Genomic DNA, 18,667 nt, shown 5'->3' on the forward strand with positions numbered 1-18,667 from the left:
TTACCATTTCTGTATTCAGTTGCTGACTAGCATAGTTTTTTTGTTTTTGGTTTTCTTTTTTTTGGGGGGGGGGGGGTTCCCCACAAGACGCGGGAGTGAGAGGACGGGATTCGAACACGCGTACCAAGAGACGCGCGCCCTCTGCGGGCGCCTTAAGGGCCGAGCCACCGGCAGTTTTTTTTTGTTGTTGTTGTTTTGTTTTGTTTTGTTTTTTGGTTTTTGGTTTTTTGGTTTTTCGAGACAGGGTTTCTCTGTATAGCCCTGGATGTCCTGGAACTCACTCTGTAGACCAGGCTGGCCTCGAACACAGAAATCCGCCTGCCTCTGCCAAGTGCTGGGATTAAAGGCGTGCGCCACCACTGCCGGGCTAGTTTTTGTGTTTTTTTTGTTTTTTGTTTTTTTTTAACCTATTTACTTTATGTATGAGTGCTCTGTTGTGTGTACACTTGCGTGCCAGAAGAGGGCATCAGATTCTTTGTAGATGATTGTGAGCCACCCTGTGGGTGCTGGGAATTGAACTCAGGACCTGTGGAAGAGCAGTCAGTGCCCTTAACCGCTGAGCCATCTCTCCAGCCCCAACTAGCATAGTTCTTTTGCACACTGCAGACAGTTGATGCTTTGTAGTGTACAATTATTACCACTTTCCCAAACATTCTCTAAACATAACAGTTTCTATAACTGTATAGTTTATAAACTGTTTACATTGAGCCATGTTTAATGGCTCTTGGCTACAATCCCAACATTCAGGAGGCTGGGGCAGAGTTACCTCAAGTTTAAGATCCACCTAGGCTACAAAATGACGTCTTGTCTTAAAACATTAAACAAATCAACAAACAACAAAACAAAACAAAAACTCAACTAAAAAAAAAAACTTTAAAAGTCTTCTTTTTATTTTTACTTTATGTGTTTAGTTAACACAGCCTCCACCCCCTGTATGCATTTGTTCTGACTTGACACAGATCGTATAAATATCAGATTCTTTGTGAGTGGGGCTGACATGAAGAGACTGTGGGGTCCACAGCCCGACCTTGGCTTTGCATTCTCCGGCTGTGTCCATTGATAAATCACGTCTGCTCTCCAGGGCTTATTTTGCCACTACCAGTTCTGAGATGTGTGTTTCTTTAACTCGCCACAAGGTTGTTGGGAGGATAAATAAAATTACAGATGTGGAAATGTTTTGCGGGCTATAAATCACCCAGAAACGTAATTTGTTTGCCGTTTGATGGGGGCACACCTTTTGCTGCTTGGCCACTCCCTACTCATCTGTGCCTCTCTCTGCTGAAGAAAGGAAGGAATATGTCCAGGGGGTACAGGTTGATGAGAAACTGGTAATGTTTCCAGAATTGCTCTTTACACTGTGCTGGATTTGAGGTAGGATGTCAAGAGATGCCACCATCGGGCAAGACTGCTGTGAGGACAGAGACACGCTAGAGAGCCAGTCTCGTCCCAGGGTTTGGTGGTTATGAGAAAGTTGGCTGGTTTGGGAAATCTCTCAAGGCTCAGGCTGGTGAACGCTTGCGTGGGCTGCCATGAGGGAAGGTGGAGGGGTCCATGCTAGTGCTGAAATCTTCCAAACTGTAGGCACAGTAGCCTCACTTTCAGGCAGAAGGGAGACAATCTCTCTTGGACGCCCAACATAAAAAATAAAAAAAATTAAAAATTAAAAAGAAAAAAAAAAAAGCGAAGAAGACCACACTTCCGGTTCTGGCAGCCTCTGCTTCCGTTTTGGGGAAGCGCTAGCTTTGAGCACCTGGCTTCCTGATTGGCTAGCCTATTGTCGTCAGGGGTCACGTGGAGGCAGGCTTTCCAGGACCTTGAACAAGCATGGCTGAGGCGGGAAATGTGGCCTCCGGCCTCGGGCTTCCAGGAGAAGTCTCCCAGTGGCCTCTCAGGCGCTATGGTCGCTTCATGCTCTTGGACAATGGGGAGACCCCTGGGTCTAGCTCGGAGGATGCTGCAGCGCCCTCGCCCACATGGAAGGTGAGACCTGAGGGCAGGAAGGTCCCCCAGCTGCCAGATCCCCAGGGAAGGAGGGAAAACCCTGTCCAGCAGCCACATAGGGTCTGTGCTTGGCCGTCACACCTCTGCGAGGAGGACCGAGGGAATGACTTCTACCACAGGAAATTTGGAGCAAGGTCTAAATGGTGCTGTCGTGAATGGTTTTGTTTGCTTTCTTATGGTACAGGGCATCTAAGTGCCCTATCCCTGAGCCATGTCCCAATGATCTTAGTTTCCTGAGGGCATAGTATTTACCCAGATAACTATGTAAATTGTAGCACGGATAATTAAGTCATCCGTAGCTAAATTGTCTTGCTGTTTGGTAGTCAAGCACCTATACAAGACTAAAGTTGGGTTTTATCTGTTTTTATGTTGGTACTAGGGACAGGACCAAGGCCCCCTTGTGTGCTAAGCATGTGTTTTACCACTGAGCAACACTACCAGCTCCAGAAATCTAACTTTGATGCTGAATTTCCCTGTTCTTGGTTGAGCTGCTTAGCTTTTCTGAACCTTATTTATGGTAAAAATAGAAATACTATCTTAATGTTATGGTTAAATAAGTGTGGTAGAGACAAAACAGGTGTAAAATAATGATCTTACTTCATAGGACATGTGTGCATGTTCACTGTGTTTTATGTGTTCTTGAACAGCTGTGGGTAAGATAAAATAGAGAAACGAGGGCGTGGCATGTGAAAGCCTTCACACCTGAGAAAACCTTAGCAGGTCTAATAGAGAGAGAAGCCAAAAGGCTGGTGAACCCAGGGAGTGATGGTACATGGTGAGGCTGTCTGGACAGGAAGACGGGCATCTTGTGAATATTATTTTAGAAGCCCACAGGGAGAGCCACATGAAGGGTTTTAATCATTCTCTTCTTTGATAAATCACTCTGTCTTTGTAGATGGAATTAGAGGACAGTGAGTTGGGGAAGACAAAAGATAATGACACCTCGGGCCTGAGGGGAGGTGACACCGGAGAGGGGGAATGGATCACATGATGTGGAGGATAGGGATGAAAGGGCTTAGCGATTGATGGAATGTGAGAGGTGACGGTAAAGCAATTCGGTTGCTGCCAGAAGCACCTGTAGGGAAACGGGGTGCACCGGAGGAAAAACAGATCAGAGACGTCAGATTTGCTTGTGATGAGCTAAACATGCATGAGGAGATGCCAGCTGTACTCAGCTGAGTGTACGTACCATTCTGGATCCAGCCGGCCTGGGCTGGAGGTGTGAAGGCGTGAGGTAGCATTGGGGAGGTGATACAGTCATGGGGTTAGTGGAGATTCCAGGACCTAGTCCCAAGGTAGTGCAGCAACTGGATGTCAGAGAGAAGTGCCAGAACCTGGCAGATTGACAAGGGCCACAGAATTGTAAAGTACCAAAGAGAATGAAGGTTTGTTAGAGATACAGGGAGTTCTCTCAAGAGGGAGAGACAATGTTTACTTAAACTTTGTGGAGTGGCACTGTCAAGTATAAAAAAATAATGACGGTGGCCGTTTTACTTAGCTATGTGAAGGTTATCCATGGTGGTTAGGAAGAGGGTTTTGATGAGGGAAGGGTGTAGAAGCCAGACAGATGTGGACTGAAAAGTGACTGAGGTGAACATATAGAGCGAAGCACACGGTTGTGTGAGCCTTGGCTGAGACTGTGAATAGAAATAGAACGTTGTGAATTATTCATAACATTCTGGAATATTAGCGTAAAGGGTGCTCTAAAACTTGAAATCAATCTATTTAGGCCCATTGTAAAAAATTATTAGATACGTTGTGCTCTTGTGGAAGTCTGTATCCTAAATAAAATATAGGGCAAAAATGCAAAATGGAGCGAGGGGGAGTTGATGCCGGCGTGACGGATCTATAATAGGATCTTATAGAAATCCAGGGACGTTAAAGGACATGTTTAACTTCCAAGACTGCTCCAGGAGACTCCTTGATCATTTCTCCTAACCACTCTTTAGTCCTTTTCAACCCTTTTCTCTGTGTTGGGTGCGCTGGCTCAGACTCAGCCAGGTAACTCTTACATTGCAGCCCAGAGCATGGGCGTTTGGCCATTTTAAGAAGTCCACCATTATTAAGGTTTTTACCTTCTCTTTGAAAGCTCTTCATAACTGCTTATAAGGAACAGCACCTTTCAGCGGCTTTCAAATGTTTGACATAACACCGTGGCCACGGTGACAAGAGATGCGGTTAGCGTTTGCCCAGCTTTTGAAAACTGGACATTTGTCCCTTGCTTTGAATCTCTGCCCAGCCATCCTGCCTGCTGTGATCAGCTTCAGCCTAAGTCTGTCATGTTTTCCTTTTAAATGAAAGAGAAGTAAGATTTGTTCTGTTTTATGGGCAACTGTGACTATTGTATAATAGTAATAATAACACTGTATTCTCCAGGTCCCATGCAAATTTCTTTTAAAAAACACTTGGTACCTACAATAAAACTACGTGTTATGTGAAACATAGAAATTTATTAATATAAGGTGATTCTAGTAGGTTTTTTTTTTTTCTCGTATGGAATGTTTCATATTCAACTGTGGACAAGCCCATTTTGATTTTTTTAAACACCGCCCCCTCCCCAATTATGGAGAGACTCTGTTCTCTTGGTTCCATATGTGTAGATATTTTGCCCCAGAGAAGATGCTAATCACAGTGCCCACGTACTGACAGAACTGTCCATCTAAGAGAGAGATAAATAGAGCAAGACTTCTCAGACTGGAAGTCCCAACTGAGACGTAAGGTCAAGTTAAGGTCACCAGCATGCTGATTCTATTCATGTCTCTGAATTGTTATTACATGTCACACAATTTGGAAGTAAATAAACTTTTTGTAACAGTGAACAAACAAACAAACAAAACACCAAAATAACCCCAAACACCACAATTTACAGCCATGCCATTTGCTTTGGTGTTCATAGTTGTCCTGTAGGGATTTTGTTAAAATGCAAATTCTTCCTCAGTCAGAACAGACTGTTGTGGGAAATGGATTCTGTCATCATAGGAAGCTCCCAGGTGACACCGGTGTTGGTTTAGGGACTATGCTTTGAGAGAAGGGGTGCGGGTGACCTTGAATGAAGTGAGCAGCTACATAGTGCAATTCATAAAATGAATTTATAGAGTTATGACTAAGTTAGATTCAAAATGCATATGCAAATTTTTCTTATTGAGGTTACTATTTCAGCCATCTGTCATCCTCTAAGTGGATGAGCAGATGAAATACAAACGAACTTGATTTTAGTTCCTTATATCTATTGGCTCAACCTGTCTGACAGAAATTATCATAATAAGAGATTGGTCCACTTTATGTCTGTATATAATCCAGTCTGTTAATTTGAGAATTTTGAAAGGTGATGTTAATTGCAGGTTGCTTTTAAATGAAAGCTTTTCCATGTTTTTTAGCTTTTAAATATTTCTCAGACATACCTTAATTGGTTGAACCTGAAAATGTTAGATTTGTAGGAGGACCTTAAAATAATTGCTCTACTCAGAAATTAAGAAATAGAATGTGAAACTTGTACTTGAGATGAACTTTGAATGTGGGTTCAGTGTAGAGAAGGACTTGAAGCCCCTGTTCTTCTGTATTTCTAGTGTCTCAGCATTCTCTGCCACGTGATACGATCCTTAGTGAAGTTTGGCTGAGTCTGTGGTGGCAAGGCAACTGGTTTTTTTTGTTGTTGTTGTTGTTTTTTTTTCCTTTTTGTGATACAGGGTCTCACTGTGTAACTCTAACAGCCTTGGTGTGTAGACCAGACTGGCCTTGAAGTCACAGAGTTCTGCCTGTCTGTTTTTCAAGTGCTAAGATCAAAGGCTTGCACCACTTTGCCTGGCTCTATTTAGGGCGAGTTCTTTCAGCAGCCCTATGTAGGAAATACTGTCTCCATTTTATGGATGAATCAGCTGAACCTGAGAGATGTTCTCGGGCTTTTCTAAGAATTTAGAGAGAAGTGAGGAGTAATTTGGGCTCTAGTTTTCTTGTCTCTAGAGCTTGTGCTTTTAATTATGGTGCCGTTTGCCTTAGAATTGTTAGTATTTCCGCAGTTTTCAAATTAGCATCCAAGATGAGAACGATTAAGATGATTTGTTCGTGTCCTAAGGACAATTTAATTTTCAGTAAATTTTCAAGAAAATTATTGTAGAGAAGTAGCAAAATAGCAGTTCTCCTTTGCATGCTGGGTAATTTCTTAGTAGATCCTTATTGTTGTGAATTTTAACTTGTTGGGTCCACGAAATTCTTGTGTTCCTATAAATATTCTAGCACCTCACGCCCACCCTACCCCACCATCTTAGTTAGAGTTTCTATTGCTATGAAGAGACACCATGACCATAGCAACTCTTATAACGGAAAGCATTTAATTGGGCTGGCTTACAGTTCAGACATTTAGTTCATTGTTGTCATGGCCAGAAGCCTGGAGGCATACAGCTTCTGCGTCTGGATCTACAGGTAGCATGAAGAGACAGTGAACCAATCAATAGGCTTGGCTTGAGTTTCTGAAACCTCAAAGCCCCATCCCCACCCCCAGGTGACACACTCCCTCCAACGAGGCTACAACTCCTAATAGTGCCACTTCATATGACCCTATGGGGCCGGTTTCATCTCCCCCCCCAGCTCTCTCTCCCCTCCCCCACAGGATAAGTTACTTGGAAATAGTTGCATCCTTTCAAGTCTGTTTTTAAACCATGTGAATATTGGCAAAACATCTGGTTTAGGACTACCCTGCATCCCCAAATGCTGAGAGAAATTTCTTAAGAGAATGTTCCCCAGTGCCCCATAAATGAAATGTCTTCTGCTCAGGCTGCCGAGCAATAGGCAACGTTCAGGGCCCTGTGTGGGTCTAGGCAAAGCTCCCTTAAGTACTCGGAGGTGGGTCTTTCTCCAGCCGTGTGTGCTGAGCAGAGAGCTGCACTGGAGGACAGGCTTTGGAAGTGACAGGGATTCACTCTGGGTGTCTCCTCTCTATTCTGTCCTCTGTACTCTTGACTCTCTGACCTCCTTGGATATCCAGCTCCGGGTCTTAAACTCAGAGAAACTTCCCCAGACCCTGCTTGAGTGGGTTTTTTTTTTTTTTTTCCTTGCACTTTACTATGGAAATTCTCCAAGCAGTGAGAGACATTGTTGACATCTGCATGACACTCTATAATTTGTGTTTTTCTACATTCTGCCAACTTATATTTTACAACTCTTTGAGATGCTAGCAGGAAAGCTCGCTGGTCATCCCCTCTCCACTAATTGTTTCCTGGGCCCTTAGCATTAAGCTAGGTGCCAGGGATGTTGTGCAATTGTCTGCAGGATTTACTCAGTCTTTTGGTGTTTGTTTGAGACAGTTTTGTTGTTAAAGTAACATCATAGTGTATAGTTAGCTCAACCATGACATTGAATGTTACTGTTTTATGGGACCATTCCTTTGTATGTAGTCCTGTGGCTTGTTTGTGACCGAAACACCATTCAGTAGCCATGACTGTATTAGATATGCCAGTGTGGAGTAGAGCAGACCCTTGGTCCACATTCCTCCAGATAGGCAGGCAGCCTTTGTCGGAGGTTTTGTGCACTTCTCACAAGTCTTCGGGTCTTCTATGGCATAGACAGGAAGTTGAAACCTGGCAGGTTAAATAGCTTGTCAAATGTTGACATAGGAAATGGAAAACAAACTAGACTCTAGGCCGCTGATCTTCCTCTCCTCCGTGCTGCTGCTTCCTACAATGGTGTCTTTTCTTCTGAAGATGAGCGTTATTAAGAGTTATTCTTCTCTCAAGAATCCTCCATTCTCTTAAAGTCAGATTACATTAAGATTAGCTTTGAGTGACAGAAGTTGAAAACTTAATTTTCACCTTAAGTCCAGAGCTGGGATGACACTCAGTGTGGAACGGAGACTTCCTTCATTTTGTTCTTGTGCCCTGCATGACTATGGTGATGGTTAATATTGTCAGTTTCACAGGGTCCAGAATTATCCTTGAGATAAGCCTCTGGGCACACATGTGAGGGGTTATCTAGATTAGGTTAGCTTCTGGGTGTGCCTGTGAAGGTTTTTCTTCCTTGGGTTAATTGAAGTGAGAAGACCCACTCTAAAGTGAACAGTACCATTTTATGAGCTTGGGTTACATTCACACAGCTCTCAGCATCCTGACTGTGGATGCAGTATGACCAGCTGCCACAAGTTCCCACCTCTGTGATTTCCCTGCTGTGATGACCTGTAAACTCCCCGCTACAAGAAACCTTTCTTCATTAAGTTACTTTTGCCTCAGGGTGTTATATCACAGCAACAGGAAAAGTAACGAAGACACAGTGATCAGTCTGAGAAAGAACCTGGGTTCTAGGCCAGGGTGCACATGTATAGTCTCCTAAGGGCTTTTCTGCAAGCCACTGTGTGCTGCTTCACCTTACAACACGCTAGGCAGAGCTTAAACCCACATGGAAGACTGATGTATACCTCAAGGTCAGGTGTCCTCTTACCGTGTAAAAGGAGAAATGAATGTCTGAGGTTAGCTGGCAGTTTGTCACACACTTCTAAAGACATATCTCTGAGTTCTTGGTTGGAATTCAGAAGGCATTTGTAATGACAGTACTATGTTTTACATGTGCCCCTCAAAGATTATTGTGCTGGAACCTGGTCTCTGCTGTGGTGGAGGCCGAGTACATGCTAATCAGGCCATGCCAGCGCCACACTCAGAAGGGATTAATGCTGGTCTCACAGCGTGGGCTATCTCATGAAAACTAAAGGTCGTCACTCTGTGTAACTGGTGCCTTATTTTCTCGGCCATATTTCCTTTCTGTGTTAGAATGTGGCCAAGGAAGCCTTGAGACATACTGAGCCACTTAGACATCGAGCCTCCAAAACCATGAGCTAAATTAGCCTGTTTATAAAGCATCAGTCTGGGGAATTTCATTATGTCAACAGAAAATGGATTAGAAGAAGTAATAAAATTAACTGTTGCTTAGTGTGTAAATACTGTATGTTCAATCCTGGCATGGGGCCTGGCTGATGTCTCATAAAGTTTTATTGAATGGTAAATGAAAGCCAAGCATTCTGCTGACATCTGACCTCACACTATTATTTAATCTTTGAAAATTTTATAAGCAGGGCTTCTTAAGCCTTTTCTACTTCCAACCCTTTGTGCCTAAGTAATTTTTATGCAACTTTGGATGTATAAGTATATAAAATACATATAGAAATCAGTTACTGATAATAAATCATAAATCATATCAGTGATGAGAATTGTTTGATACCAACAAATAACACAGGATGGCAGAAGCATGCTTAAGGCCATTTCAGAACTTGTTAGAAATTATGTTCTAATCCCAAGTCATAATTCATTAGTGAATGTTTTCTTAACAGTTTTTATGGAACCCAAGCCAGCAACTCAGATATCAATTTTTAAAGAATTATTTGTTATTTTATGGACATGTGTGTGTTTGCATGTATGCATGTATACCACGCGAATGCAATGCCCATGGAGGTCAAAAGGGCATCAGATCTCCTGGAACTAGAGATACAGATGGTTAGTTACAAGATGCTATGTGGGTGCTGGGAACCAAACCCAGGTCCTCTGTAAGACCAGCCACTACTCTTAACTGCTAAGCCACCTCTCCAGCTCTCAAACAATTAATTTTAAAAATTGATTTAAATTACATGTATGTGTGTCTGCATGTGCATGTAAGTGCAGGGGCCCATGAAGGCCAGATGTCAGAGGCATAGGCTCTCTTTGGGGCTAATGTTATAGGTAGGTGTGAACTGTCTGATGTGGGTGTTGGGAACCCAACTTTCAGGCACGCTTATCTACTGAGCCATCTCTCTAGCCCCTCAAACAGCATTTTTTTTTGAAGGGGGTAGGAATTGACACAGGCTCTCTTTGTTTTGTTGCCATGATGAGATACAAGGACCAAGGTAACCTATACAAGAAATCATTTAAATTGGGACCTTGCTTATAGCTTCAGAGGGTGAGCCGTGATCACCATGCTGGCAAACATGGTGGTAGGCAGGAAAACATGGTACTGGAGCAGTCGCTGAGACTGTACATCTGATCCATAAACTAGAGGCAGAAAGAGGATGATACTGGGTCTGTATGGGCTTTTGAAACCGCAGAGCCCACCCCCAGGGCCACACCTCCTCTAACAAGGCCACACCTCCTAATCCTTCCTAAACCGGCTGCCAACTGGGGATAAAGCATTCAGGTGTGAGCTGAAGGAGCCCATTCTCATTCAGACCACCCTCGGTCTCTCTGTGTAGTCCTGTCTGCTCGGGGACTTGCCATGTGGACCAGGCTGGCCTTAAACTCACAGAGATCCACCTGCCTCTGCCTTCCAGTCCAACAGCAATTTAAAAAAAGTCAAATATTCTAACACAATATAATCAATCTATCGGTACCGTGATTTGATACTTGAACAGTTTGAGGACTGACAGCAAAAATAAAATACTAAAATTAATTATTTCCCACTACTAAATTGTGATTCCCCTTTATATGTGAAAGCAAATTATTAAACTTGAGGCTTTGATCAGAGAAAAAAAAAATTGTGATATTTCTTTAAGAATAGGAGACTGTGTGTGCCGTAAACACACTGCAGTTCATAAGGTACAGTAGTCTGAAATCCTAGCCAGGGTGTTTCAAGCGGTGTTTATTGGTGTGTGGTATAAGTACATACAGAAGACAAAGTGTACATGTTGTGTGTTCAGTAATAAGGCTGCAGTGAAGTCCCATCATGCAACCTGAGTCCGTGCTGCCAGAACTTCAGAGTCACCATGTTGTTGGTGTTCAGAAACATATTATTGTTGGTAGATTTTTCACGACCTCCACATTCAGCCATGGGACCATGGCCCACACTTTAACAAGCTATGCATAAGTTCATAAGGTGCTTAGTAGTATTTCTGTTCTTTAATCAAAAAAGTGAATTGTTGTGCCGGGCGGTGGTGGTGCACGCCTTTAATCCCAGCACTTGGGAGGCAGAGGCAGGCGGATTTCTGAGTTTGAGGCCAGCCTGGTCTACAGAGTGGCTACACAGAGAAACCCTGTCTCGAAAAACCAAAAAAAAAAAAGAAAAAAAAGAAAAAAAGAATTGTTCTTCTAAGTGATGAGGCTGAGATTTGATTCTATGTCTATCTGACTTCAATAGTATCTTTTATAAAGTGGTAGTTTTTGGTGCTGCCCACAGACACTGATTTCACCTGGTCTGTATTAGGTGACATGTGCCTGGTTTGTGACTGGTTTAGGACAGTAAAAATGTGAGCGTAACTGACACACGCCACGGGCAGAAGCCTACAGAGCCAGTGCGTGACAGCTCTTACTGCTTCCCTTGGCACACTGGTTGGTGGTGTGGTAAGGGTCAGGCAGTGAGATGGAGTGAGAGAACAGAATGGACAGGTGGCAGTGAGCGAGAGATGCACCTTGGATTTTAGAGGAGTGTCAGTGCCTGTAGTGTGTGCCAGCCCAAACCAGCTGACCCTGAAGTGTTTCACACTTACAGTGATACCTGATCGGATCTTACGTTACACACATTATACGTTGCCTCAGACTTTGAAAAAGAGCCTTGTAAGTGATGTTCCAATGTTTGTTTGTTTTTTTTTTCTATGACAGAATCATTACTTGTTCCCAAAACTCTAGTTTATAAATACATATTTCTACCTTGGGGTCAAAACTCTGTTCTCTTTCTTCAGAAACAAAAGCTTAATTTTGTTCAGCAGTTTCCATGGAGGCCATTGCTTGTTTGAGCAATATGATTTAAGGTGGAATGATTTAAGGTGGAATTTATATGCACCAATAGAGTGAAGAGGAGTATCGTAGCTTAGTGGTTAAGGGGGCTTAGGAAGTTACAGTTTAGAGTGAGGCCCACATATGGTCAAATCTCATCAACTTTGGGACTTTTTCCCCACCCTCTGTGTGCAGACACTGTAAGGCTCTGTTAGAGATGGCTAAGGCTGTGACACTGAGCAGGCTGGCCAGCGGAGCCCAACTGCCTGATTATGTGGACTCCAGGGGTCTTCTCAGTTCCCAGTGACGGCCGAGACTTGCTGTAAAATCTGTAACTCCCATTTAGAAATACACTTGGGATATTAGATCCTTCGGGTGCTTCCCTGGCTTTGTGAGTGGATGGGAGATAGGAAAGGAGAATGGAAGAGTTACCCAGACCTCAGTGTGCCCGTGAGAAAGACCACTTTGTAATCTAGTTGGTGGTGGCGTTTGATACAGTTTTTGAAATAGTCTTATTACATAATAAAAGCTGGCCTCTAACTCCTGATCCTCCTGCCTCAGCTTCCCAAATGTTACGATTATAGGCATGCAACCCTATACCTGATTTTTTTTGTAAAGTTTATCAGTGTGTACAAACTTTCTTATATGTATGTTTGTGCCTCTCTCGAGGGAATCAAGGAAGACTTGCCATCTGAATATGGAGCTTGCCCACTCTGCTTGTCTGGCTAACCAGCTTGCTTTGGTGATTCCCTGTCTCCCTCCCGATCTGCTGCCCTGGGATTAAAGGTGTATTATCATGCATACTCAACTTAAGTGTGGGTTCCAGGGCTCTGAACTCTAGGCTTTCAGCTTACCCAGCAGTCACTTTACTGTTGCCCAGCTCAGGCTGAGGAGACTCTAAGTTTTTTCTTTTTGTTATTGTTGCTGTTGGGTCATATAGCCCACATTAGCCTCAAACCTACTGTGTAGCCAAAGATGACTTTAATTCCTGATTTTCTAGCCTCTTGAGTGAATATATTCTAAATTAACTCCAGAAGCCAGGTTTAGAAGCTTGGATACTTTCATAACCAGTAATCTTATTCTTAGGAGTATGTGGCAAAAGATGCAGAATTAAGTCTCATGCCATGGTACACTTAATTTATTTTGTAAGCTCAAAAAGAAAAAAAAAAAAAAACCCTACATATCCTTACTTTTGGGGGTACATGGGAAAGGTCTTACAGTTGTGGGGGTTTTTTTATTGTTAAAATTGTGTTTCTGTAAAATAAAAGGCCAAATTGTATAGTTTATAGTATGTGGCTGGACCATGTCCTTTAGCCTGGTAAACTCTAGAAATCTGTAGAAATGATTAGGAGACCCTTTCGCTACTAGCAGCCAGTGGGGAGGCAGGTGGGGTCCCCTTAGCACGTTTGCATGGAATTTGAATTTTATAATGTATAAATCAGCAGTTTGAACCAACAGACAAAGCTGTGACATTTTTGAGTGACCTTAAAAGCAGAAAACAAAATCCTTAATCAGGAACATAATTTAATTCATCACAAATCTGAAGGTAATTTATTTCATCCTTCAGGAAGATGTAATTTAGAATAACTACATTTGAAGTTTTAAAAAATACTTTTGTATAATTCTTCGACTTTTTCTACTTTATTTTACGTTTCTCTTGTGAAGATTGCTTCAGCGTATGCATTAAATTATGAGAAGAGTTTGTATTAATCAGTGTTTAAGCTGTTCTTTGATTATGTAACATACACAAGCTTGTGATAGACTCAATTCTCAACATATGGTTTAACACTGATGGTGAGGTAATCCTTGTTCTCTCAACACCTTACAGTACTTTTTGTTATGACTAGATCATTGAGCATTTTCTTTGGCCTTTCCGTATTGTATTAACTTGGACTTTCTAGTACAATGCTAAATTATTGGTCATTAAAGGTATTTCCAAAGAGTCAGAAATAAGCAGCCTAACCCCTATTTAGATTATGTTAAGTGTTATGACATTGAAATTTCTCTGTAAAATCTGGGCATTATATTAAAATCTTAAACATAATGTCACTGTCCTTTATAATAAGATGAGTGCCTTCCTTCATCTTGACTCTTGCTTTATTATCAAAGAACATGGAAACCTCTTGTGATTCCAGTGTGTGTGTGTGTGTGTGTGTGTGTGTCTGTACGCACATGCGTGTGTGCATTGCATTCGTGGTGATGGAAGCCAGGGGTTGATGTCCATTGTCTTAACTCAGTACTCTCTGCCTTTATTTGGGGGGACAGTCTCTTACTGAACCTGTAGTGTGTGGATTTGACAAGGCCGGCTACCCTGTGAGCGTCGGGAACTCATCCTTCCCTCCCTCCTCCCCACCAGTGCTGGGATCACGGGGCGGGGCGGGCGAGTCACTGTACCTAGGCTTCATTTGGGATCAAGCCCAGGTCCTTACATTTGTGCAGCGGACTTTTTACAGCCTGAGCCACCTCCCTGTAGCTCATGTGTTGGTTTTTATTCTAAGTAAAATTTAAATATAATCACAGGTGGAAAAAAATAATATGGTGGCCAACGATATGACCCCATCCTTAGGACAACCCAGAGGCTGTACCAGGAGAATTTCAGACCTGATAAGCAAACACTGCAAAGTAGCAGGACACAGAATTGACACTGAGAAAGCCAGTAGCCTTTCTGTGCTCCACATCGAACTTGCTGAGAAGGAAATCAGGAACACAAGTTGCCTCAAGGAATGATAAAATTTCTAAACCTAGTCATGAAGTGAAAAACTTCTTAAAGAAAAACTAAAAGACAAGAGATGGAGCAGCAGAATGAATATAGTGAAAATGCCATGTTGTTGAAGGTGGTCTGCAAATTCAGCGTAATCACCATTAAAATACTGAAGTCATTCTTCACAGAACTTAAAATAAATAAATAAATAAAAATTCATCATGGAAGCACAAAGACCCTGAGTAAAATCTGGAGCAACAGGGCAACCGGGGCAGTTTCATCTGCTCGCCTGCAACCTCTTGCTGGCGATGGTAGCAGTACCATGGCTGGCGATGGTAGCAGTTGATCAAATCCAAGCTGATTCCTCTGGGACAAGCATAGATGGTTTTCCTCTGCAAGGAGGGTGGTGTTGGTCTGATTTTCTCTTTATGTTGTTGCTCTTGAGCTATGATGCCTACACACATAAATTAGGATTTGTAGAGTTTTGACATAGTCATTTTATTGTTCTGATTTTAGTTTTTGGATTGCCCTGCACCCCGCCCGACCCTCGTAGTTGCCTGTAACCACATGGTCACATTACATGTCGAGAGTGGAGACCATGCTAGACTCTTCCTCTCAATTTGCCACTTTAATTAAAAAAAAAAAAAAAAAAAAAAAAAAAAAAGAGTTCCCTAGAGTCCTCAAGCACTAAATTGTTTTTGTGTTTAACCAGGAGCTTTGAAGACCTTTCTGTGTGCCTAGAACTTAGGGTTTCACTGGGATGTGACCAGCTCTTGCTGTTTTGTTTTCTGCTATCCCTTTGATGCCTGGAACTCAATTCCTTTCTGTCTTCATCCAGTCCCATGTCTCGGTGAATTTTCCTTTTGTTTAGTGGGTGCCTTTACCTTGCTCTGTTTTCCACACATCAGCAATACTGTTCTCCTGACCCTGACTCTGAGCCATTGTATCTCACACTGTCACGAGAGGTCTCTTCCTTGTCGTAGCTCCCCTGGGACTACAAACTTTCTCCTTTTGACCATTTGGCCTCATAGTGTACAGTTGCCTATTGAATGTTTATTATCATAAAAACAGTTTTAGCTCCTAGAATCTCCTTGAATGTTATTAGTAATAATTTTTTTTTTCCGGCCATCAGTCTCCTTGAACAGTTTTGTTCCTCCAGGTTGTCCTTATTCTGATTTTTTCTTTTTTTTTCCTCCCCATATATTAATTGTAAAGAAATAATGGGTGTCTTAGCTAGTGTTTTCATTGTTGTGAAGAGACACCATGACCAAGGCAACTCTTAGAAAGGGCATTCATTGGGGCTGGCTTATAGGTTCTGAAGTTCAGTCCATTGTCATCATGGCAGGAAGCATGGCAGCATCCAGGCAGGCATGGCACTGGAGGAGCTGAGTTCTGTATATCTTGTTCTGAAGGCAAACAGGAGAAGGCTGGCTTCCAGGCAGCTAGAAGGGTCTCAATGCCCAACCTTACAGTGACACACTTCTTCCAACAAGGCTACACCTACTCCAACAGGGCCACACCTCCTAATAGTGCCACTTCCTGGGCCAAACATATTCAAAACCACCACAATGGATTTGATGCTCCTGCAGAGGAGTAGGGGGTACTGGCTAGAGCTTGGGAAGGAGTGTGGACGTGAGACACACTATTGTCTGGTGCCTGTTCTTTAGGCTAGGATTGCCCAGGCACTGCAATATTGTCCTTCCCCAGGGTTCCATGCACAGAGTTTCACAGCTTCCCTCCTAGAGGGGAAACATTTTACCTGCTCCTTTATCTGGTAATTGGTGTTTGGATTGTGTTTGGAAAGGGGAGACCACAGGACAGAGTCTAGCTACCATTATTTCCCCGAATCCCTTAGAAATTCTTGAATTTGACACTTTAAAACTGTTTGAACTTACTACACAGCATCTTTAAGTGAGGGATTATAGCAGGTATCTGAAAAATTACAGGCTCACGCCTGCAATCCTAGCACTTGGGAAGCTGGGTATTAGGGTCGCTGTGGCTTTGAGGGCAGTGTGTCACCCTCTTCTGACACCTGTTCTCACGACTCCAGCTGCTTGCTTAAGCCATGCCTTCTCAGGGAGGCTTCTGCTCTCGCCTCCCTATTCACACACTGTGTGTGTGTGTGTGTGTGTGTGTGTGTGTGTGTACCCTGGAGCTGGAGTCACAGGTGATTGTGAGCCACCTGATGTGGTCTCTGGGAATCCTTCTTGAACCTCCTTCCAGTGTCTATCATAGCGGCATTCATGTCCTCTCTCATCTTGTCTTTTCATTTGCTCTATTTCTCTTATGAGCCAGACAATTACTTACTGTGTTCAGTATTGTACCTAGAATATTTGACACCTAGAATGGATAATTCTTGACACTTTCTTTCCCCCATGGGATGAAACTATTTTCAGGAATAATTATGAAATTAATTGAATATTCACTTATTATGCCAGCTGAAGAATTTTTTGGCGTGTTATAATCATGCTAGTTAAATGCATAGAAAGGACACATTACAGAATAAGGCAGTGAAGCGCTCACAACCATGTAGGCAGTGTGCTCTATGGGGTTGGATGTTTGAACTGTGAGCCCTGGCTACAGGCTGATACAGTTTCCATAATTATTTGCTTGTTAGTGAATAGAATTGTTTTGTTTTGTTTTTTAAATAAAACCGTATGTCTATAAAAGATACAATTTAGGGAACTACTCATAAAAACCATGGGTTTTTTTTCTCTATTTAGTTTTAAAACATTTAGTAAATTTTAAAAATTGTGTGTGTTTATGTGTGTGTGCACAGCCATACTGTGTATGTAGAGGTCAGAGGAAAATTTTGTGGAATTCATCTACTTTTGATCTGGGCCCCAAGCTTTTGTGGCAAGTTCCTTTAACCCCTGAGCCATCTTGGTGGTCCTACAATTAGTGGTTTTAAAACAATATATTTCTCTAGCCATGGTGGCTCATACCTGTAATCTTAGAATTTGGAAGGTTGAGGGGCAGGAGGATCTCTGTGGGTTTGAGACCAGCCTGGTCTACAGAATGAGATACGTTTATTTCAGCATTAGAGATAATGTTCAAATTTAGTAAAGTATTTTGAACATGAATTGAGATTTACATTTAACCAAACAAAGATTCTCCATCTTAATATTTATTTTTCATTTCACTGTTTTGAATTTTTAAACACAGAGTTTTAAATACTAAAAGGTCCCCTAAAATGAGAATTTGGCAACCACTGTGCTGTCTGTGTTCACTGTGAGACCTTTCAAAGGTGGAAGTGAGTAGTGAGTACCACAGGGCTGGAGAAGGAACAGTGTGGGGAGAAAAGAAACTGGGAAGAGCTTCATGGCAAGTAGCCTTGTAAGTATTACTGAACCAAGTATGTATGGCTGTGTCTGTGTGTATGGGGCCAGCTGACATTGAGAACCCCCAAACAAACCTGACTATAGAGAACAGTTCAAGGATAATGACAATTTGATGCTTACATGCGTATTATTTAAGCGTTGGTCTTAGTTACTTTTCTATGGTTGTGATAAAACACCATGACCAAGGGAACTTTTATAAGAAAGGATTTACTTGGGTTTATGGTTCCTGAATGCTTGGGTATGTAATGGTGGGGACATCGTGGCAGCAAGTGGCTAGCGTGGTGGCTGGAGGCTGAGAGCGGATGTCCTGAATTGTAAGCACAAAATGAAGAGATCAAATTGGATGTAGGCAAGGCTTTTTAAATCTCAAAGCTGTTTCCAGGGAGGCACCTCCTCCAGCAATGCAGGAGCTCCTAAACCTCACCCAACAGTGGCATCAAATGGGGACCAAACCTTCAAATGCTCTAGACTCTGGAGGACATCTCTCGTTCAGAGATTACTGCCACAGGCGAGTAGTTACTGCAGCAATTGTAGTTGACCCTTGAAGCTCCTAGGTGCAATTATATGAAAATTCTTTGGGAGAGATTGGGAAAAATTTGTGGACGAACTACAAATTTTGAAAACACTATATGGGAAAGTTTGGTATGTTGTGTATATGTATCTATGTAAAATATACATAATATAAAATATATACATAAATAATACACGATTTCATCATTTGCTGTCATAAAATATGTGAAATCTGTAATAAAACATTACAAATATAGGCGTTGGAGAGAGAGCTCAGCGGTTAAGAGCACATAATATTCATGCAGGAGACCTGAATTCAGTCCTGAGCACCCACATCTGGCGGCTCACCAGCCTGGAACTACAGCTCCAGGGGGTCTGGCCGCTGTGGGCATGCACACATATATAGCACATGCGAGTGCGCACACACATACACACACCTTTTTATAAAGTAAAAAAAC

The 18,667-nt window shown here is 42.4% G+C and overlaps 1 protein-coding gene across 1 annotated transcript in view; it reads left to right on the forward strand.

The window, feature by feature from the left end:
- Positions 1–1,785: 1,785 nt before the first annotated feature.
- Positions 1,786–18,667, forward strand: part of Rec114 (REC114 meiotic recombination protein) — a 91,257-nt gene continuing 74,375 nt past the window's right edge. The window contains exon 1 of the mRNA XM_076925526.1: positions 1,786–1,980. Coding sequence (XP_076781641.1) covers positions 1,825–1,980 — 156 coding nt within the window. The 5' untranslated portion in view covers positions 1,786–1,824. The remainder of the gene's footprint in view (positions 1,981–18,667) is intronic.

The sequence above is a fragment of the Arvicanthis niloticus genome, chromosome 26 (assembly GCF_011762505.2).
Source record: "Arvicanthis niloticus isolate mArvNil1 chromosome 26, mArvNil1.pat.X, whole genome shotgun sequence".
Taxonomy (NCBI): domain Eukaryota; kingdom Metazoa; phylum Chordata; class Mammalia; order Rodentia; family Muridae; genus Arvicanthis; species Arvicanthis niloticus.